This window comes from Hyperolius riggenbachi, chromosome 1 (genome assembly GCF_040937935.1).
Source record: "Hyperolius riggenbachi isolate aHypRig1 chromosome 1, aHypRig1.pri, whole genome shotgun sequence".
Taxonomy (NCBI): domain Eukaryota; kingdom Metazoa; phylum Chordata; class Amphibia; order Anura; family Hyperoliidae; genus Hyperolius; species Hyperolius riggenbachi.
Window position 1 is genome coordinate 67,953,359 of NC_090646.1, and position 23,818 is coordinate 67,977,176.

General features: G+C 42.8%; 1 protein-coding gene across 8 annotated transcripts in view; it reads left to right on the forward strand.

Moving 5' to 3' along the window:
• CTNNA2 (catenin alpha 2) overlaps positions 1-23,818 on the forward strand; it is a 3,078,224-nt gene that overhangs the window by 445,667 nt on the left and 2,608,739 nt on the right. Inside the window, exon 2 of one of the 8 annotated variants that reach the window (XM_068274999.1) lies at positions 3,745-3,827. The exons of the other annotated variants lie outside the window; for them this stretch is intronic. Coding sequence (XP_068131100.1) covers positions 3,825-3,827 — 3 coding nt within the window. The 5' untranslated portion in view covers positions 3,745-3,824. The remainder of the gene's footprint in view (positions 1-3,744; positions 3,828-23,818) is intronic. 8 annotated transcript variants of the gene reach the window in all.

Sequence of the window (23,818 nt, forward strand, 5' to 3'; positions counted from 1 at the left end):
TTCAAATTCAGAAAAAGGGGTGGAGCCACAAACAGCCAATCAGATTTGTTTCATTTCAATGCAAATTATAAATGCCAAAGACTGCAAAGCTCACAAACTTGGTCATTGAGTAATTGTGTGTTAGGGTTAGAAAAAGTGAGCTGAGCCAACACCAGCCAAATACATACCTGAGCAATGTTGGGACATCAGTGGGCTGAGAAAAATACAAATTTCATTGGGAAAATGTAAACTGCAGCCATTCTTACACTGTTAATGGTAGGGTTCTCAAACTTTGCACAGTTGGTCACTGGGTGACTGGGATTATTATTCAAAAAAGTGGGTGGAGCCTACAAAAGCCAATCAAAATTCACCTATTGATTTTCAAGGGGAATATTTAATTGCTGCCATTCTTGCACTGTTAATGGCACAAGCCTCTGTTAATCACCTGTACCTAGTACAGTTGGCCATTGGGTGATAGGGGTTCAAATTCAGAAAAGGGGTCGGAGCCACAGCCAATCAGATTTACTTTATTTCAATGCAAAATATTGATGCCAAAGACCGTAAAGCTCACAAACTTGGTCATCAAGTAATTGAGTAATTGTGTGTTAGGGTTAGGGAAAAAGTAAGCGGAGCCAACACCGGCCAAATAAATACCCGGGCAACGCCAGGCCACCAACTAGTGGTATATATATATATATATATAGGAGCAAAAATAAAATATTGACCAGCCATTTTCGGGTTGCTTTGTGGAAGTATTTGGGGATATGGAAGTGTTTTTGTTTGTTTTTGTTTAATCAATTGTCTGATTTTCTTTTCTTTTTAACTTTCTCACATTCTTCATGCACTGACCCCTTTATTAATTGAGCTCTTTCTAATACATGGCAGTTACTCCTGGGAGTTGCTACCTTTCGCTTGCTACTTATGTTTAAACTTACCAAGACTCCAGTAGAGATCCGTGACTGCTATCAGGAGATAAACATTGTTCCTTATGAACAAACAGAGGAAAATCATGGCATTCTCTTCTCTCCTCCTGCCCTGTGGCCTCCTCCTTGCAGGAAGCCTTGAGGCGTAGCTGCTTAATCCAGTTTATCAGAATTGTTCAATTTCCAGCTGTTGCAAAGATAGAAAGCGGATCAATGAGCAGACAGAAGCCCTCTATTCTGTGTGTATGATTAGGCTAGGGTATGCGTGTTGGGTGAGCCATGCCAGGAAGAGTTCTGTTGTCTCTACCCGAACAAAATAATTCCATATCTGTGTGGTAATATGATCCTTAGCATTTCAGATTTTTATTTGTAAAACTCAGTAACGAAGAATTAAAGGGTCCCTGAACAGAGGATAAAAAAAAATTTGAACTTACCTGGGGCTTCATTCAGCCCCGCATAGCACACAAGATCTCATGGCATTCTCTGGGTCTCCTCCATTCTCGCACTGGCGGCTCCGGTTGCGTGTGACTTCGTACACAGCTGTGCATGCACGGCCCATCCATCTGCCCGGCTCAATCAAGCATCTGTGGCCATAAGCTTTCTGCACATGCGTGGTTCTCAAAAGAATGAACTACGCTTGTGCAGAATGCTTACGGCAATGGGCACGTACTCAAGCTGGGTGTGTTCGGATCGGCTGCGCATGCACAGTTGTAAATTTGTATGCTACCGGAGCCGCCAGTGGCATAACGGAGGGGACCCAGATGATGTTGAGGTACTATGCAGGCTTAGTAGGGGAGGGGGGGCCTTGGTGGAAGCCTCAGGTAAGTTCAAATTCAATTTTTTTTATCCTCTGCTCAGTGGACCCAACAAATAACAGAAATGTCCTGAGGCATGTATAACGTGTGTGACTGTTTTCTGTCTGTCTTCTTTCAATCAATCGATGCCCCTCCCCCATGTGATCTATACTGGCTTAGTTTAAAGGAAACCAGAGCTTACATAATTAAAAAGATTTATACATACCTGGGACTTCCTCCCGCCCCATCCGCTCGGTTCGCTCCCATGCCGCTGTAAGGAATTTTAAGCATAAGTATATACACTGTCAGCCATCTTGTCTTCTGCAGCCATCTTAGAATCCATGTATAATGCATTTTGCTTCTAGTCTAGCTATAGATTGAAGACTGTACCTGTTATGCATCACTGCTTCGTTACTTCTGCTTTCCTGATCTATTTCTGCTACTCCCTCCGGTTGTATACAGGAAAACGTTAACCGCCATCAGCCGAACGAAACCGAAAGTAACTTTGAATGTACCACTCTAACTGTCACTAACTAACACCTGCATAGATATGTCATATGTTATGCTAGGAAATTCCTATCATGTAAATGATATCATGTAAATGTGCTGGAATTTCTATGTCTTGCCCAGCCTATACAAAGTTGTGTATAAATATAATGTTCAAAGGCAAGACACTCAATCTGTTTGCCAACCACAAACTGTCTGTGTGTCTTTAATTGTGGCTGACCAGATTCAAAGCCAGTACTGGTAAAAAAATCACACAGTATTATTTCTAGGTCATCCTGAGGGTCAGCTGGGTCTGAAAAGTGACCAATCCTTTCAGCCGCCATCCTCAGTCTTCCCGCAGCTCCGGTACCGGGTCCCCGCACTTCCGTCAGTTGGAGACAGTCTGGCGTAAGAGAAGTGCGCCCTCTCCGTATCTTTCCAGCAGCTGCTGTAGAGATACGCAAATAGCGTACTTATCCTGCGTAGACTGGAGCCGACAGACGGAAGTGCGGGGACCCGGTACCGGAGCTGCAGACATCGGAGGACAGCGGCATGGGAGCGATCCGAGCGGATGGGGCTGAAGGAAGTCCCAGGTATGTGTAAATCTTTTTAGTTATGTGAGCTCTGGTACACTTTAAGAAAAGGTAATACCTGAACAGAAACCCTTCTATAGATCTTGGTTGCCTTGTGAACCTACAGCATTGTATTACTTTATTCTAATTTTTTTTAATGCAAACTATTAGTGATCAGACCCTGTGCAGATCCTCTGGATTTGTTCTACTGCTCAATATTAGTCCAGCACCTGGGAATTCTATATGGTGTGCAACCTCACTGCTGCATTCTATTATTCTCCATGACCTTCTGTGGAAGTAAAAGTATTAAAAGAGAACAAATAAAAAAAAATTTGAGTTTTTATTTTTTTATGTTATTTTTTGTAATGTTTTAATAAGTTATTGGTTAAATATGAATTTAAAATTGTAATAGTTCTTTTATTTTCATGTAGGGCTATTTACTGCTGCTAAATAAAAGTTGTGGTGGAAAAAAATAAAATAAAAATTGAATTCACATTAATTCATGATTTCTTTTTTACGGTATTTTTTGTGCTGGTTTCACAGCATCAAATTAATCTTTTTTTTGCCAGATACACAAACTGATAGATATCCCTGTCAATGCTTTGCTGCGAATAGTTATTGAAAGCTCCGTGACCTTCCTTATAGATAAGGTGAATCCAATAATTTATAGGCCTTTCAAATGAGAATCGTAAAAAAATAGGAGAGGATGAGTTGCAGGAAAACTCTCTTACTTATTCCACAAAGTAATTTTGTATTCAGTTTCCAGACTGGTCCAGTCTCCGATCTGCTTGTTTGAGATCTTCACAGAAAACACAGTTGTCCAATTGTGTCTGAATGGAATAGCTTATCAATGTTAACACGGCTTTAAAAAATAAGATGCCCATGTGTCTATCAACTCATCAGCCCATCGACTATCCAATTCAATAAATATTATCAAATCTAATAAAAACTTGACTAATACTCACTCTTTTGTTCGTACTTTGCTCTTAGGAACTTGTGTAAAACAGCTGTTGGAGCTGGTCGCTTTGTGCCACTTGCACTCACCTCCTCACTTCGTCCTCCCACCATCCATGGTCTGTATGGTCTGAATGCTGCACAGCTATTTTGCTGTATTTAATTATGGTTGTAATCCATGTGTGGGCAGTGCCTGGCTTGATTCTTGCTCTTCACAAACTAGAAAATTGATTTTCTAGTAATGAGTTATACCTTTTCAAAAGAGATTTATTGCACCAAAAAACAGGGCATTTCATGGGTCAGCAAGCACCATCCCTGATGAAGTGGAGAGACCCATGAAACGTGTTGTGGTTGGTGTAGTAAATCTCTTTGAAAAATTATTGGACATTAGTTGGGGAAAAGCACACTACTTTTTGTACTTTAGTTGTGCTATTTTTGGTGCCCCTTATCTGTGAGCTCCTACCTCATGGACTGTCAGTTAAATCGCTATGGACTCTGTAAGATCTCTTTCAGATGGACAGCTGACAGTTAGTGGTGCTCGTAATGGGTCAATTACGATTATACTAAATTTGTATAATTTTTCGCAATTACGCATTGCATAAATGCAATTTCATTATGTACAGCATACTATGTTTGTGAATCATAATTACTCCTGTAATTAAGCAATTAAGCTTAATTTTTATTCAATGTGTAAAAATATTTGCATCTATTCGCCAGTGTTCTGCGCATGCATGTCTATTAGTTAAATATTCATTGTTAAAAATGCATTTGTATGCGGGAAACAAAAAATTGTGTTCAGCAGCTAGTATACTGCACATGTATGGCTATTGTTTAAAGGAACAGTATCGATCAACATGTTTTTTTCAATTGAGATAGGAATTGTGTGGGAAGTGCTGCTAAGTAGTGGTGTATACATTTCACAGGCAACCTCTTTGTTTACTGTTATCAAAATACTTTCACCCTTTACTGACGCCAACACTGACAGCAGAATGAACCATGAGGGGAGAGGGGGAATTCCCCTCACACTTCATCTGTTAACCCTGTGTGTGTGTGAGAGAGAAAGCTCTCAGCTGCTGCCTGTGTCCTTTGTCTCTGACTGAAGTGTCTGAAGAGAGCAGTGGAAATGTAACTTGTTATCAACATTTATAATTGTCTGTGACACCACAGCTTTTAATACTTTTGCTTTCAGAGAAAAATACTCTGTAGTCTGATATGCAACTCTGGCTGTGCATTGAAGCAGACACCCCTTCTGCTATTGATTTGTTCCAAATAAAGCTAAATCCTACACTCAATAAATTAAAGCTTTTACCTCTGATATTTAACATGATAATTAGGAAAATGTTTCCACTGCTACTTAGACATTATTTGTACATCGTCATTTTAGAATACTTGGGTATTGATAGTGTTCCTTTAAATATTCAATGTGAAAAATGTGTTTGTATGCGTATAAGCATTTGCAAAGACAATTACATGTAAATGAAGCTATTATGCGTAATTAGTGATTGCGTTTACATGCACAATTTACGTAATTTCTGCCCACCACTACTGACAGGTGGTGAATTGACCATCCCTCTGCTGCTCTCCTGCTTTGGCTGGGCACTTGTTAGCAGTTGGTACTGGTGCTGGACATGCAGATCCCCTGTTCCTTGCCTTGCTGTTGTTCTTATCCTTTCCTCTGTTCCTAGTCACTAAGTCAGTCAGCTATCCTGACTCAGGTTTGACTTATGCTGGGGATACACGGTACGTTTCTGTACCGTGTATCGACCAGCTGATCCGGCCAGATGATAATATTCAGCTGGCCCGATCATGCTGCTCGACCTGCGCACGCTCGATTCCCGCCGGCGGACAATGGCAGGGAATCGAGCGGCTGATAAGAACCGCTGGCGGGGAGGAGCGCGAATCGATCCGCGCACACAAGCGGGGACGCGGCGGGGGTCGATCCGGCGGCTAATCGGCCGCCAGATCAACCCATGTATGCCCAGCATCAGACACCACTAAAGCCAAAGTATTCAGCAGCCAAGTATTCAGCATTATTTCACAGGAAATAAAGATGGAAGCCTCTGTCCGCCTTTCAATATATTATTTTCTTTAATTATCAAAACATTGTGACTGTGATACACCCGTTTGTTTACATTTTTTTTTTTTAACTTAACCTCCTTGGCGGTAACTCCAAGCTAGGGTCGGGGCAGAAAACCGCAGCTCAGAGCGGTAATCCCGATCTCTGCTCGGGGGAGCTGCTGGAGGCTCCATGCAGAGCAATGCGCGCAGCGGGAGCGTTTCTACATACCTGCCAGGGACCCCGACCTCGGACGCCATTCTTCTTCCTCTCCTCTGGGGCTCTGCTTCCTCCTGGAGAGCCCGCCAATCTCACTTTAGAGTTGCAGTGCCACCCAGAGGATGGAGGCATAACTGCAGCGCTGGAGCCAGAGAGGTGAGTGATTACTGGGGCTGTGCAGATCTCCCAGGCAGCATGATATTTTCCAGGTTTTAGGGTCTGAAAGGGTGCAAAAAAATTGTACCACTTTTAGACCCTAAAATCCGGAGAGAATGATCCCGCCAAGGGTTTTAAAGAATCACTATCGTGGGAATTTTTAAATTTAATTTACATGTAAACACATACAATTAAGAAATATGTTTGAGAGTAAAATGAGCTATACATTACTTTTCTCCTATGTTGCTGTCACTTACAGTAGGTAGTGGAAATCTGTCAGAACTGCCAAAAAAGTGTGCAGTGAGCAGGGAGGATATCCAGCATCTTTGCATAAATCTTTATCAGGGAGAGTCTTTATAAAGAATAAAGGTCAGGCTGAGAACCCCCCATGAAGAGATGGAATAGTCCAAAACCTGTCAGTTCTGACAGATTTCTACTACCTACTATAAGTTACAGCAACATAGGAGGAAAGAAATGTGTGGCTCATTTTACTGTGGGAGAAATGTACTTCTTATTTACAGTGGCTTGCAAAAGTATTCGGCCCCCTTGAAGTTTTCCACATTTTGTCACATTACTGCCTCAAACAAGAATCAATTTTATTGGAATTCCACATGAAAGACCAATACAAAGTGGTGTACACGTGAGAAGTGAAACTAAAATCATACATGATTCCAAACATTTTTTACAAATAAATAACTGCAAAGTGGGGTGTGCGTAATTATTCAACCCCCTGAGTCAATACTTTGTAGAACCACCTTTTGCTGCAATTACAGCTGCCAGTCTCTTAGGGTATGTCTCTACCAGCTTTGCACATCTAGAGACTGAAATCCTTGCCCATTCTTCTTTGCAAAACAGCTCCAGCTCCATCAGATTAGATGGACAGCGTTTGTGAACAGCAGTTTTCAGATCTTGCCACAGATTCTCGATTGGATTTAGATCTGGATTTTGACTGGGCCATTCTAACACATGGATATGTTTTGTTTTAAACCATTCCATTGTTGCCCTGGCTTTATGTTTAGGGTCGTTGTCCTGCTGGAAGGTGAACCTCCCTCCAGTCTCAAGTCTTTTGCAGCTTCCCTGTCCCTGCTGAAGAGAAGCACCCCCCGAGGACGATGCTGCCACCACCATATTTGGCAGTGGGGATGGTGTGTTCAGAGTGATGTGCAGTGTTATTTTTCCACCACACATAGCGTTTTGCATTTTGGCCAAAATGTTCCATTTCTGCATCTGACCAGAGCACCTTCTTCCACATGTTTGCTGTGTCCCCCACATGGCTTGTGGCAAACTGCAAACGGGACTTCTTATGCTTTTCTGTTAACAATGGCTTTCTTCTTGCCACTCTTGCATAAAGGCCAACTTTGTGCAGTGCACAACTAATAGTTGTCCTATGGACAGATTCCTGCACCTGAGCTGTAGATCTCTGCAGCTCGTCCAGAGTCACCACGGGCCTCTTGCCTGCATTTCTGATCAGAGCTCTCCTTGTTCGGCCTGTGAGTTTAGGTGGACGTCCTTGTCTTGGTAGGTTTACAGTTGTGCCATACTCCTTCCATTTCTGAATGATCGCTTGAACAGTGCTCCGTGGGATGTTTAAGGCTTTGGAAATCTTTTTGTAGCCTAAGCCTGCTTTAAATTTCTCAATAACTTTATCCATGACCTGTCTGGTGTGTTCTTTGGACTTCATGGTGTTGTTGCTGCCAATATTCTCTTAGACAACCTCTGAGGCCGTCACAGAGCAGCTGTATTTGTACTGACATCAGATTACACACAGGTGCACTCTATTTAGTCATTAGCACTCATCAGGCACTGTCTATGGGCAACTGACTGCACTCAGACCAAAGGGGGCTGAATAATTAACCACTTTGTCCTTTAATACAGTATATCTACGTCAGCTGTGGCTCTCTCCAAGCCACAGCGACGTAGATATACTGACCTGCTTGCAGCCCTGTTGTGCAGGAACAGGTGCGCTTCAGAGCGCACCTCCCGGCACTAAGAGCTGCAATACTAATTGGTGAAAGGGAAAATGTTCCCTTGTAGCCAATTAGTAACCCCCCCGCGGATGAACGATCACCGCTGTAGCAAACAGCGTGATCATTCATCTCTCCCCTCCGTGGTCGGATCTGCTAAAAGAAAAGGATCAGAAAGCAGCCTGACTCACCTTTTCCTGTTCCAGTGACCAGCCTGCAGCCCAAGCCTCCGATCGCCGCTCTGCACGCAGCCCTGTGATGCTGAATAGCCGAGTCCCGGCTTGATGACGTCATCAAGCCGGGACCCGGTAACCGGCATCACAGGGCTGCGTGCAGAGCGGCGATCGGAGGCTTGGGCTGCAGGCTGGTCACTGGAACGAGATAAGGTGAGTCAGGCTGCTTAATAATCCTTTTTTTTAACAGATCTGGCCACCGAGGGGGCTGCCTAGGTGGGGGGTGGGGGATCTGGCTGGCTCCTATGGGGGTGCGTGGACCCCTGGTGGGGGGTGGGGGGTAAAATGTGCAGCTGGGGGGGGGGGGGACAATAAAATAAGAGGGGGTACAATTTTAATTTATGCGTATAATTTTATACTGGGGGCAGATCTGGCTATAATGGTGGGGGGCCCTAATCCAGGGTGCACCCGCTAATCCTGAGGGCGCATCTGTCTATAATGGGGGACCACTATTCCTGGGGACACATATGGACACATGAGGGGCAGCAATCCTGGGGATACATCTATCGATCTATGCTGGGAGGTGCCAAACACAGAGGACACATCGGGCTATACTGGGGGTGACTGATATTGGGGACACATCTGGCTATAAGGGGGGGTCTGATACTCGGGACACATTTTGCTATCTATACTGGGGGACAGAATACTGGTGACATGTTTTTATCTTCTGTGGCACTTTTTATTTTTAAACTGGAATTGATAAAAACTGAGCAAAAATGCATTTTTTTCATTTTTCCCCTCTTTTTCCCATTAAAATGCATAGAAAACTTTTTTGGTCTAGGGACAAAATACTTGCCAATGAAAGTCTAGTTTGTCCTGAAAAAAACGATACCTAGATCATTTAGGTGTCGTGAGTAGGGATAAAGTTATGGCTGATTAAAAAGGGACACCGCTAAAGCGTCAAAACTGCTCTGGTCAATAAGGGGAAAACAAGGTCTGGATGCGAAGTGGTTAAGCACACCCCCTTTGCAGTTATATATTTTAAAAAAATGTTTGGAATGATGTATGATTTCTGTTCCACTTCTCATGTGTACACCACTTTGTGTTGGTCTTTCATGTGGAATTCCAATTAAATTGATTCATGTTTGTGGCAGTAATGCGACAAAATGTGGAAAACTTCAAGGGGGCCGAATACTTTTGCAACCCACTGTGTATGTTTTTACATGCATTTTAAATTTTACAATTTCTGTGATAGTGACCCTAATTTTTTTTTCTGCATGTGAAATTTGTGGAATAAGAAAAAAAAAAGTTTGCTTTGGTTAAAGCTTTTTCTTTTTCCTCTCTTTCTTTTTTTTTTCTTATTTGACAGTTTCTGTATTTTTGATCCAAATAGGTTGACACTTCCTTTGTGTCTAATGATCAAATACATAATTATGGTCATTTTATTCTCAATTGGCAGCTATTGATCTGACACGTCGTGCACTGTATGAGTGGGATTGTATTGATCACGGAGTGTTTCAGTCAATGGCTATTACTTACACTGTCTGAGTAAACACATTAGTCATATTAGACATACAGGGAATGATATGTGGGAAATGATAACACGTATAAGTGAGCAACAGGAAGCTCTGAAAGTAGCATTGCTGAGGGGGGGGCTAGAAAAAGCAAAAACAAAGACAAAAAAGAACCCCTTCATATATATTAATATTTTACTGTTGTTATTGATTGATTTTTGATTAAAAACCTAGTACCAGAGTAACTCTGCCTACTCTGCCACAACTTACCGTACTTCTTGTGATGGTCTTCATTTTTGGAGTAACCCCACCATCCAACCAGACAGTCTGTGAAGTTAAGGCACCCCTTTGTGCAATGTCCTATGGTCTGGATAACGGATTGCCTATTATATACGTCAAAAAATATATTTACCCATCCCTTTCAGTGGTACAATGGTTTTAGGGACAAATTAGTCTATAACAGTGATGGCTAACTTTGGCACTCCAGCTGTGGTAGAACAACAAGTCCCATGAGGCATTGCAATACTCTGACAGCTCTAAGCATAACTCGGGGAGGCAGAGGCATGATGGGATTTGTAGTTTTGTCACAGCTGGAGTGCCAAGGTTAGCCATCATTGGTCTATAACAAATTCATAAAACATAGCTTTGAATTAGCAGAAAAAAAAAAACCATTTACAATCACAAATGTAACATTATATTATGGAAAAAGAAATATTGGAGCACAGGTTCCGTTTATAGACACCTTGCACCTTATTCAGTTCACTTTTTTTTTTCATAGTTATGCTCAGACTATTTTCGACAGTGCTTTTTCAACCTATTTTTTGGTTTTCTTCAATTGCAGAGTGCTGAAAGGTTATTTAAAACAGAAGATGAAAAATGATCTGCTAGGAGAGAATGTTTAAGAAAAGTTAATTTCATATGTTTTGCCTATTGTGTTTGAAGCAGAAAGAAATAAGAAAAGGGGATAGATGACAGTGACTGCAAGCCAGAAGGTGTGTGTGTGTGTGTGGGGGGGGGGGGGGCTAATAGCAATCAGTGTGTGACGTCTGGGGTAGGGATGGTCGGAAATGGCAATTTCCGATTCCGCGGTAAATCCGCATTCCGCCATTGCTAATTACCGATTATGCTTTCCGCTACCAATTTCCGCATTTCAATCCGACTTTAACATCGATTTTCTCAAAAACTATAAGGTCTTTTTGAAAACTTTTTTTTTGCATCTTGTTCACAAGATTCTGTTTAATAAACCCTGAAAATTTGGTGTTTCTAGGACTTACGGGGGCTTTGCTATTAACCGCTAAAGTCGGCGGATTTTTACTGTAATGTAAATGCAGTAAATAGACAGATGCAGATTTTCTGCATTTTACATTACAGTAAAAATCCGCCGACTTTCGTGGTTAGTAGCAAAGCCCCCACAAGTCGTAGGAACACCAACTTTCAGGGTTTATTAAATTGAATCTCGTGAACAAGATGCAAAAAAAAAAGTTTTTAAAAAGACCTTATAGTTTTTGAGAAAATCAATGTTAAAGTCGGGGGCGGAAATTTCCGCGATTTCCGGCGGAAATCCACCTAACGCTCTTGCATTACCGATTTCCGCATTCCGATGCAGAAATGCAATTTGTGATCGGAATTTCGGAAATTGCATTTCCGCGGAATCCGAATGAGCATCCCTAGTCTGGGGTGGGGGGGGGGGGGTGGAGGGGCACACTCTGGTGTCTCAGTCAGCCTTTGGTGCTGGAGGACCTTGTCCCGGCTCTGCTCCTGGAAGGAAAAAGCAGGAGGAAAAGTTCATTGCATATTAGCTCATCTTTACAGGAAACCTGTGCAGTGTGCACCAAAATGTTTACATGTCTTCTGATGGTTGTATTGCTTGTTGCCCCAGAAGCAAGCAGGGAGGGTGGTATTCATCACTAAGGAGACCAATATGGCCAGAAATTACAGTTTCAAATGGTGTCCAAGGAAGTGGTATTTGACATGATTTTCTTTGAATCTATTATTCAGTAAGCCATTCATGTTACAGTGTAATGCCCACATATGGAAATCACTCCTTTCCTGGAACTCCTGTAAACCCAACCAAGCAGCACGCTATGCTAGGTCTTGATTATTGAAATTTCACATAAAAAAAGCAATCAGAGGCAAGGAGTTCAGTTTAATTCAGTACTGCCTTCTGGTGCTCTGCAAGTGGCTGAATTTAACGAATGCAATGACCTTTAACTATGTCTTAAAATATGGCTTAAAGAGACTCTGTAACAACATTTTCAGCCCTATTTCTTGAAACAAGTCTGAATGGAAGAACAAGGTTTGACCACAGTTTGCAGTAACAGATACTGGAACCAGAGAATGAGGTGCAAAAAATAATGATTTATTGAAAATGCACATAAACCAACATAAATGCAAATATCATGCAAAGCCATGTACAGCATGCAATATACACAATAACTCAGGAAAGCAATGGTAATAAATATCACCCATGCAAACCCATGCACAGCACGCAATATACGCAAAAACCCAGGAAAGCAGTGGCAATAAACACCTGACTATCTATCTAACTAAATATTTACAGAATATATATACACAGTATATATACACACACATTCGCTGTACAACAGGGATCAGGCAGCAGGCGAGTAAGGTCAGCAACAGGTAATCAGAGAAACACAGTACCATGGATAAGCAAAAGCAAGGTCTAGACAGAATAGCAGGTTCAGCAACAGGAAGACATACACATAATACAGGGCAAGGAATCAAGAACCAGGACGTCCAGCAACTCAGACCTGGGAGTACAATGTTCTGGCAACAAGCAGGAGGAAGAGGCAGGCCTTAAATACTCCAGGAAGGAGACAAGCTGCCCGAAGTGCATCAGGGGTGCTCACAGTCCACAGAGCCCTCTGCTGGTGGAGAGCAGAACACCATGACTGCTGTAACTCCATAAATCCCCCTGCAGGTGGCATAGTGCAAAAGTCCAGGCAGTCCAAAACACCACCACCAGCAGGCAAGAAAAAGTCAGCACCAGGTTCCTTACATTTCTTCTATCCTATAAGTTCCTATACCTGTTCTAATGTGGTCTGTCTTACTGCAGCCTTTCCTAGTAGCACAGTGGCTGTAACAAACACAGAGAAGTTAATTTCTTCATCACAAGGGGTTTGATTCACTAAAGGTGTATACACACGCACTACTATAGAGAACGACGGGTCCATCAGACCCTCCCGCTGGGCGGGCGTTCTCCCGACAGTAGTGCGTGTGTACAGTCTGTCTGCAGACTGATAAGGCTGTTTCTGAACGATCCGCTGACAGACTGTACACACGCACTACTGTCGGGAGAACGCCCTCCCAGCGGGAGGGTCTGATGGACCCGTCGTTCTCTATAGTAGTGCATGTGTACGCAATAGCAAGTCTTATCCGAGTTAACACCCCTTTTCAGAGGTAACACGCCTCATCCGAGTTAACACCCCCTATTAGAGATAACACCCCTTATTAGAGCTAAAATGGCTTATCCGAGTTAACACGCCTTATCAGAGATAACACACCTTATCAGAGTAGGATAGCGAGTGCTACAAACTTATACCTGCTAATTGGCAATGACGAGAGCTCCACTCGTCTTGCCCTGAGCCCCTGCGGGTTCGTAGTGCTCGCTATGCTACTCTGATAAGGCATGTTAAGGCGTGTTATCTCTGCTAAGGCGTGTTAACTCGGATAAGGCATGATATATCTGATAAGGCAGGTTAACTCTAATTAGGCATGCTATTTGTCTTAGAGAATCAAGCCTAATGTGTGCAATAAAGACTTTTAATTGTGTGCTGTGCTAGAGATCGAGTCTACTTTAAGGTACTACCTTATGGGTAAGTAGTGATTTCAGTTATATGCCAGACAATAATATCTACTTTCAGATTCAATTGGCATTCAGCAGTCAGCAGAATGACTGCTGGCTTCTCATGCAGCCCTAGCTTTAAAACAGCACTGGGGCACTAAAGTGGTTAAGTGATAACTTCCGACTTAAAAAGTTTCTGCTTAATAATGATGCTGCAGGATCTTGTAGAACTAAAATTACATTTTCCGTCTCTGGGGAACATTTGATAGCTCATTTTATCTGCAGATCCGACAGGGCTACATGTGCATAATCGTTTCACATGTGATAAATTCCAGCCCTAAAAATAGCTCTCGGAAAGTCTGTCTCTTCTTCTTCCCCTCCCCGTTGAATTGCCATTTTAGACCAGCCAAGCTGCCGGCGTTCATTTTTGTCTGAGAGTTTCAGTGCCACTTACTGCGTTCAATTCGATATGCCGACCCTGTACTTGTGCAGACATCTTGTAAATATGAATCGTTCTACTGCTAAACAAGATGACAGCCTCCCTGAGCACAAAATTATGGAAAATAACATATGGCGGAAGCACAGGAAAATATCTTCTGTGATTTCGCTCATAGCCGTGACTCATGTCAGTTCTGTCAACATCACAAAGAGAACCTCTATTGACCGCATACGGGAACAAGAACGAGCGCCTAAAACAAATCTTCTCCGAGAAGCTGCAACAGAACGCTTGAGAGGCTGTAAGATAAGAGTAAGATAAGTGATGAAACAGTGAGACCGGCGTGCAGAGCGTGTATCAGAGTATATGAGGATGCGCGTTCGTTACAGTCACACAGCAAGAGCATTACAGGGGCTTAAAGTAAATCTCTACCCACAGTAAAAATAGAGTATTGTACCATGTTAGCCACAGTAAAAATGAATCTCTCAGTAGGGCTTTATCTACACAAATAAACTTCCCTGTCCCACTACTCACAAATAAAGTGTAGAGCTGATGCTGCCCTCCACAGTCTGTTGCCCTGTATCATGTGATTCAGTCTGCTTCATGGCAGGGCCGCTCCTGGGTGTTCTTCATCTGAGGTTCTCTTTAAAGAGGAACTCCAATGAAAATAATGTAATAAAAATGTGCTTCATTTTTACAATAATTATGTATAAATGATATAGTCAGTCAGTGTTTGCCCATTGTAAAATCTTTCCTCTCCCTAATTTACACTCTGACATCTATCACATAGTGACATTTTTACTGCTGGCAGGTGATGTCACTGGAAGGGGATGCTGCTTGCTTTTTTGGCAGCTGGAAACAGCTGTTATTTCCCACAATGCAACAAGGCTCCCACAGTGTGATGCCAGTACCTCGGTACTGTGAGGCGCTGACATCACATATGGGAGGGGTTTCACCACAATATCAGTCATACAGAGCCCCCTGATGATCCGTTTGAGAAAAGGAATAGATTTCTCATGTAAAAGGGGGTATCAGCTACTGATTGGGAGGAAGTTCACTTCTTGGTTACGGTTTCTCCTTAAGCATTCTGCAGATTATCGCTATTGCTATGTGAGGACTGAATCTCAACAAAATACCACATAGATTACAGCTGTCTCCCATGGGAGCAGCACATACCTGTTCACTGAGCCTGAAGTGTAACATGACAGTCCTCTGACAGGATAATGTTTATAATGTTCCAATCTCGTTGAGATTCTCATTCCGGCTTTGCACAAGAAGGATGTTTGCTAAGCGTGGACTCTGCTGTGACAGTTACATCTTTTCCCAGATAATAAAGTACATATATATTTGTAGCCCAAGATATGTGTGTATACCTTGACAGCAGTTGGTTGTATCTCAGCACACACCGATTGTCCAAATACAAGGAAGTAACTGTTTACACATGTCAGAAGACCAAACATCTCTCCCTTACTTTTCATATGAGGTCTGATAGGGTAAAGGAAAGGTAAATGTTTGCTGGACAAACAATTGCTGTGAATAAAAGAAGCTTCTACCCTCCTTCTCTTGCTTTATGTGTTTTTTTTTAACTTTATCTATATAAAGGTTTCCATACAATATACAATATAGATTAGACATTACATTTGATTTGAAAAATATTTAAATAATGACATTTTCAATCAAGATTATGATTGAAATATCAATGACATATGGCTTTGTCATAGTAGTTCTTTGATTAGTTGTTCCCAGTGCTGTGGGAGTGTATTGGCTGTGGAAGACGGAGGACGGAAACCTGATGAAAAGTTATTTTAAAGCAGACCTGAAATCAGAACTTCCTCTTTACTCTAAAAGATAAGCAACAACATACCGTAATAACCTTTAAAAAAAATAATTTTTTACAGCTGATAGAAATCCTGCAATCAATCTGCAATTTGTCTACTTAAAAGACACCTAAGGCGAAAATAAACAAATGAAATAAACAATTGTATCTATCTTCTTTCTCCTAAAAATGACTTTTTAAGATATTCCACAGTTTTAATTTATGTTTAAATATACTTTTTAAGCTTTACCTGTTTTATTGTTTTTACTCAATGACACATTCATTGAAGTATGCCAGAGCTAAAATCTATGAACTATTGACTCTTTTTATTTCTTTCCTGCTCTCAGAAGCCATTTTCGCTAGGAAAGTGTTTTATAGTTGAAATTTCTTATCAGTGAGGGTCTCACTGTAGTCGCTTCCTGTCTGAGTCAGGACTGAGTGAGCCACTTGCATACCTGATATTTAACTCTTTCAGGCAGAGAAAGAAAAAAGGAATACAGCATAGTTATGTGTGTGCTTGGCACTGTACATGCCCATGTCTATCTCATCATGTCACATGTCACCTCGGGTATCCTTTAATGCTTTCATGAAAGCAGATATATATCTTGTGTTTATCATTTAGGTGGTCTACCATGGCAGCCAGTGGCTCAGCTGAGAGATCAAATTGCAGTTGTGATTAGTCTCAAATGAGGAGGAATTAGACAGGCTAAACTCTCTAAATATATACAGGGTGCATTTCTCTATGTCTTCCTTCTATCCTGTGCAAGAGTTCAGGTCCACTTTAAGCAGGTATCACATTTGCTTAATTTGCCTGTGTTTTATCTGAATGTATGAAAGCACATTCGAGCTGTATGATTTTCCTTTTGCAGAAATAAAGAGACCTAGAGAAGGAATCTCTCTTTATGGGTGGGGCTAACAGAAAGTGTGCAGTGACGTCACAAAGAGAAGGCAACCAAGAGAAGTGATCTTTGTTCATAAGTGGGGCTAACAGAAGATGTGCAGTGATGACACTAATATAAGACAACTAAGAGGAGACCTCTGTGTTTATGGGTGGGGCTTCAAGTAAAAAAAAAAACAAAAAACACCTAATGCTTAAACCTAGAGTCCCTCCTATAAGCGCCTAAAGAGAACCTCCTAACCTCAGCGCCCAAATGCAAATTCCTATGTAGTATCCAATCGGCTAATAGCCACATCAGACATTTTGAAACAGTGAGGTGGGTTTTACACCTCTGGAAAGCATTGCGTTGCAATGTGCCACTCCCCTTGCATCGCACTGCAAAGCCAAAAACGAGATTACTATGACCCTGCAGCAGAGTGGGCCAACAGGGTCATATGCACGGCGCCACTCCCATGCCCCCCGCACCCCTTTTAACCGCATGTCGACACCTCTCACCCAGTGACATACTCACTGCTGGACAGGAATGATGTCACTGGGATTCCTGGCTTCCCCATCGTATTTGCGTCATTCTGAACATGTTTTAGACAGAAGGGAGAGGAGGCAGCGCTTCCCAAGACAGGCATCTGAATGTCTAACAGCATAGGTGTGCAGAGCCTAATTATAGGCAGGATACACATCTTGTATTCAAAACAGATGCACCAAATAAACATTAATGGAGGATGTTAGCTTCCACAAACAGTTTGCATGCAGAGTGTTCCATACTGGACCCTTCCACCGCAATGAGGTTATCCATCTGGAAGGGACCCTAGCCTCTATTTACCAAACATGGACCGCACCATCTCCACCAACCAATTTAAAATGTTTGGGTCACGCATCGACTTCAATACATTGCACTGCCGCAAAAGTCACACGGTAACACACTTTTGACTTTGCAGAAAATTGAATACTTCTTGTGCCACGTGGAAAGTGTACTGGGCCCCATAGACTTTCTTTGCTGTTGTTCCTGTCGCTGTTGCATACCCTGCATGCAGTCGTATCCAACTCTTGGCGATTCAATGGGTTAGCTCTCTCCATGCTGACCGATCTTGTACTATTTCTGTCAGTTGCCTTAAAGGGGAACTGAAGAGAGAGGTATATGGAGGCGGTCATGTTTATTTCCTTTTAATCAATACCAGTTGCCTGGCAGCCCTGCTGGTCTATTTCTCTGCAGTAGTATCTGAATAAAACCAGAAACAAGCATGCAGCTAGTCTTGTCAGATCAGACTTATAAGTCTGAACCACTGAAACACCTGATCTGCTGCATGCTTGTTCAGGGGCTATGGCTAATAGTATTAGAGGCAGAGGATCAGCAGGGCTGCCAGGCAACTGGTATTGTCTAAAAGGAAATAAACATGACAGCCTCCATATACCTCTCTCTTCAGTTCCCCTTTAAGCGCAATCCTGTGCCAGCTTTGATGGTGTCAAGCCAACGCATTCTCTGGCGGAAAGGGTAACGCAATGCAAAAAAAAAGGCGTATATGTGTAAGACTGGCCTGAATCCTCTCTCTCCCGCTCGCTTCTCTCTCTCTCTCTCTCTCTCTCTCTCTCTCTCTCTCTCTCTCTCTCTCTCTCTCTCTCTCTCTCTCTCTCTCTCTCTCTCTCTATATATATATATATATATATATATATAGTACAATTGAGCTTTACAAGATAGTGTCTCTATTATCCACTTTTATATAAATATGGCGATCTGAAAAGTGCCACTATTTCTGCAGAAATTACTGCACAGTTCTGGTTAGGAGGCCACCTCCAGCTTTACAGATGATATAATGCGAGAGATGACGTTATTTGTCCCCAGAAAATCTTCAGTAGGGGGAGGTTACCTTAAGTGGATATAAGCCTACAAGTTTAATAAATCTTCCTCACTGAAACAGCGGGGTGAAGTGGACATCCTCTGCTCCTGCTGTTTCAATAAAGAAGATTTACGCTGGCTGTCAGCAGACTGTTCAGTGCTGGCTCCTGCTATATCCATAGATATTGTCGTCTTGTAGTGTGAATCATCAGGTGGGCTGTAATCACCACTTACATAAATATACATTCCCGCTTTAGTCATTAGAGCAGCTAAGAGAGCCAGAGTGATAAACATGCTTAATACATATCGATAGGCTGATATATAAAGATCCTATTGCTTTCCACTATTTTTGTTGGCCAGGGGGAAGGGGGGAGGTGCAAAGTATTATGGGATGGAATCACTCAATAAGGCAACTACCAATAAGGAATTATAATGCTTCCTTATAAGGTATGTTCTCAAAAGAGTTATGATTGTATTCAGCTAATTACGATAATTACGCAAACTTTTGAATACATTTTCACAATTAGGCCCATATGTCATTACAGTTTGTAAATTCAATTAATTTTGTGTAATCCATTTGTAACTTCACGTAATTTTTGCATAATTATTGTGTGATTTCCTGCCAAATTTAGTGGTTAATAGCAGAGCCCTATACATGCTATTGTCACCAAAATTGCTACAAATGTTAAAGTAGACCTGAACTCAAAATGTCCTCTCTGCTCTAAAAGATACACAACAGCATAATAACCTGTTACAGATGAGGGGGAATTACACAGGCTAAACTCTCTAAATACATACAGGGTGCATTTCTCTATGTATTTTTTCAGTCTGTGCAAGAGTTCAGGTCCACTTTTAATTTAAAAAAAAACGTATTGAGTAAATGGATTTTAAAGTGAACCCGAGGTGGGGTTCTGACAATGAAATCTGCATACAGAGGCTAGGTCTGCCTATACTGCCCAGCCTCTGTTGCTATCCAGACCTCCCCTAAGTTCCCCCTGCGCTCTGCGACCACCCATAAATCACAGCCACGCTGCTAACATGCAGCGTGTCACAGCGGGCTGTGTTTACCTCTGTACTGTCAGTCTGCTACTCCCCCCGCCTCTTGGCATAGCTCCAGTCACCGCCCTCGTCCCTTCCCTCCCCGCTGATTGGAGGGAAGGGACGCGGGCGGGGACCGGAGCTATGCAGGAGGCGGGGGGAGAACCGAGACTGACAATACAGAGGTGAACACAGCCCGCACAGCATGACTGTGATTTTTGGGTGATCACAGAGCGCGGGGGGGCTTAGGGGGGATCTGGATAGCAACAGAGGCTGGGCTGTATAGGCAGACCCAGCCTCTGTATGCGGATTTCATTGTCAGAACTCCACCTCGGGAAAAAGGAATTTTAAACTGTTATTTTTCTGAGTTTAAAAATCATTTTTTTGCCTTTTTAAAAATCAATGTTCTCAAAAACTAAAAAGGGTCTTTTAAAAAAATTATTTGTTCTTGACTCGTACCCGCTATTCTCTTTAAAGAGAGTCTGAAGCGAGAATAAATCTCGCTTCAGAGCTCATAGTTAGCAGGGGCACGTGTGCCCCTGCTAAACCGCCGCCATCGCGCCGCTAAACGGGGGTCCCTTCACCCCCAAATCCCCTCGGTGCAGCGGGGGAGCGCTTCCTGGTTGGGGCAGGGCTAACCGCCGCAGCCCTGCCCCACGCGCGTCTGTCAGCGCGTATCTCTGCCTCTCCCCTCCGCCCCTCTCAGTCTTCCTTCACTGAGAGGGGCGGGGGAGAGGCGGCGATGCGCCGCTGATAGACGCGACTGGAGGCAGGGCTGCAGCCGTTAGCCCTGCCTCCAGGAGCGACCAAGCCTGCGACCAAGTGTCGCAGTGGGGGGTTCGGGGGTGAAGGGACCCCCGTTTAGCAGCGCTATAGCGGAGGTTTAGCAGGGGCACACGTGCCCCTGCTAACTATGAGCTCTGAAGCGAGATTTATTCTCGCCTCAGAGTCTCTTTAACATATGTGACAATAGCATGTATGGGAGCTTTTATATTGCACTTTTCTCCTGGTGGACTCAAAGCGCTTGAGCTGAAGGCACTCAGTAGGCAGTGGCAGTGTTAGGGAGTCTAGCCCAAGGACTCCCTATTGAATAGGTACTGGCTTACTGAACAGGAAGAGCTGAGATTCAAATCCTGGTCTCCTGTGTCGGAGGCAGAGCCCTTAAACAGGGCACTATCCTGCCACTCCACCTACTGATCTCAGCTCTTCCTGTCCAGTACCCATTCAGTAAGGAGTCCTTGGGCTAGACTCCCTAACACTGCTACTGCCTTATGAGCACACCCTAGTGGTTGCAGCTCAAGTTCTTTGAGTCCGCCATGGGGAAAATCACAATATAAATGTATGGGAGCTTTGCTATAAACCACTAAAGTCGGCACAAATGTACATGAAAATTAAGCGAAAATGTGAAATGACAGTTCCTGATTAGGATTACAAGTGAAATTAATTACAAATTATTTTCGTCACCAGGCGCTAGGTCTGATCCCTTGCCTATCAAGCAGCGTGTGGGGTTGAGCTGTCCCTTAAACACTCAAAAAATTTTGGGCAAAGTTATATTAGTACACCCAACACGCGCTAGCTGAAATTACCAATAGTTTTATTCAAATTGCACAAATTGAAAAAAATTGCATATACACCGTTTTTGTTGGTACTCAATTCCTCCTACATTCATACCACATTCAAACATACACCCTAGAAGGGCCCTTCTAAAAATGGAATTAAAACATAGAGCATAAAAAATATATAAAAATATAGAAAAATATATAGGACCAGGTGATCCAATAAATTGAATGTGAGTGATTGGAGGTATAGGATCCTGTTAAAACCTCATTGCAAATAGTCCCATATAGAAACTCACATTAGGCGATTTCTGCCTTACTGAACTTTCAAAACAACGTTCCGCAAGTTTCAAGAGAGAGAGCCCAATCCTATGCCAAGGATAGGTTTTACTCACAGTCCGCTGCAGCTGCCTCCGTGTAGACTTTTGATGTTCCTACCGGTAATCCACCACAACAGCAAGACCTTGTGTTGCCAACCGCTCACTTGATCAACTTACGCTGGCTCCCCAGTACGGCGCGTGTCACTTCCGCACACACGTTACAGTGACTCACTAGCCGCACTTCCGCTCAGCCTGCTCAGTTCCGGATTGGTTTAGTATAGGTGACGTCACCACTTCAAAGGACCTCTGGATCTTTGCTTACAGGTGCCCGCTAGGCGCCTTTACGGTACACCTTTCGTCCACGGTCCCCACCATATACCGATACTCAATTAAAGAAGAGAAACCTCAACGCGTTTCTGCCATTAAACGATGGCCTTCTTCAGGAGTATTTTTGTTGCTGATCTAGTGCTGCAATTTCAGTCACTTCCTTTATACTCATCATAGAGCGTTCATCCCCCTCATTAGAGGGGTCAGGGGTCATGGTTCATAGGGCCATCTCTCGTTCTAATTCAAATTAGGACCATACTTTGGTAATGTTCACTCAGTGTTCCTGTTTAAAATCCATATAAGAACAGGCAATGCAAAGGGTGGGGTAAAATTAGTAATAAAACCAAAATTAAAAAATCAATAGCAATATTGAGCGTATCACATCAAACTTACATACATACATACTCCGCTCACATCATTTTAATCAAGAGGAATTCCATTCCGACACCCACAGTTTTGAAGAGGGGTGCAATCACTCTCCACATGCTCATAGTATTGCACTCCATTCTCCAATATCTGACTGTTGCAATCCTCATACACTATCTAGACCTCCAATTTTCATTTTTTTTAAAAAAAGGCAAACACCTCCATTTCACTATTCAGACCCTTTGGCATAATTGTGTCCAACTGGAAGATCCACTTCGATTCATTACGCGACATTTTCTTTATATAGTCCCCCCCTCTTCCACACTGCTTAATAACCTCAAGACCAAAGAATATTGTCCCTCTTATACTCCCCCCATGTTCCTCTCTATAATGTTTGGATAGCGGATGTCCCACACACCTCTTCTTTATGTTGTTAAAGTGCTCCCCCACCCTACTTTGTAGAGATCTCTTCGTTCTCCCCACATATCTCTTCTGGCAGGGGCACTGGATGCAGTAAATGACCCCCTTTGTAGTACATGTTATAGGGTCCTTAATTCTGTATTTCACTCCATCCAGTGCCTCAACCTCTATTATTCTACCCGGATTACTAGTCCTCCTACAGTTTAGACAAATCCCACATCTGATGAATCCTGTTGTTCCTCTCCCTCCCCCACCATTGGTACCTTTATTCTCATTTGCTGCTGTTGCAATCGAGAGCCCCAAATTGGGTGCCTTTTTAAAGACAACTTTAGGGATACATGGTAATTTATCACCCAGAATCTTGTCCTCTTTCAACACGTCCCAATGTTTACGTATTATATTTGTAACTTTATTTGATTGGGACGTGTATTGCAGGACAACACTAAAATCATTGTGTTCCCATTTTTGTTCCAATCTCGGTCCCAGTAAACTGTCCCTCTCTTTCTGTCTAATTAATGTCCTTGATTCATCAACATATTTCTCTGGGTATCCCTTTTCTAAGAGACTGCTCACGAGTTGTTCCGCCTCCCGGTCATATTCTGCTATATTAGTGCAATTACGGCGGAGTCTCGTGAACTGTCCCTTGGGGATATTGTTTAACCATCTTGGTAAGTGGCAGCTGGTATATAATATATAACTGTTGACATCCACCGGTTTGTGGAATGTTCTGGTTTTCAAGATGCCATCCTCTACATATAATTCTAAATCCAGAAAACTTACAGTGTGTACACTAGTTTCCACAGTGAATGAAATTCTCCAATCGTTCCTATTTATACTCTCGATGAACCTGTGCAGTGACGGGGCATCACCCTTCCATATCATCAGCACATCGTCGATGAAACGACGCCATAGGACCAGGTCCGCACCCGGGCCATGCTCCCCATAAACATAGCTCTCCTCCCACTGTGACATGAATAAATTTGCATAGGCAGGTGCGAACCTGGTCCCCATCGCCGTTCCACCGACCTGTAGATACCAATTCTCATCAAATTGAAAGTAATTGTGTTGTAATATGAATTGTATCGATTTTAAAATGTACTCCTTCTGGATAACATCCAGGGTTTCATCTTTCTCCAGATAAAAACCCACCGCCCCCAATCCTCTTTCATGATCAATTATAGTGTATAGGGATGCCACATCCAATGTGCACATGAT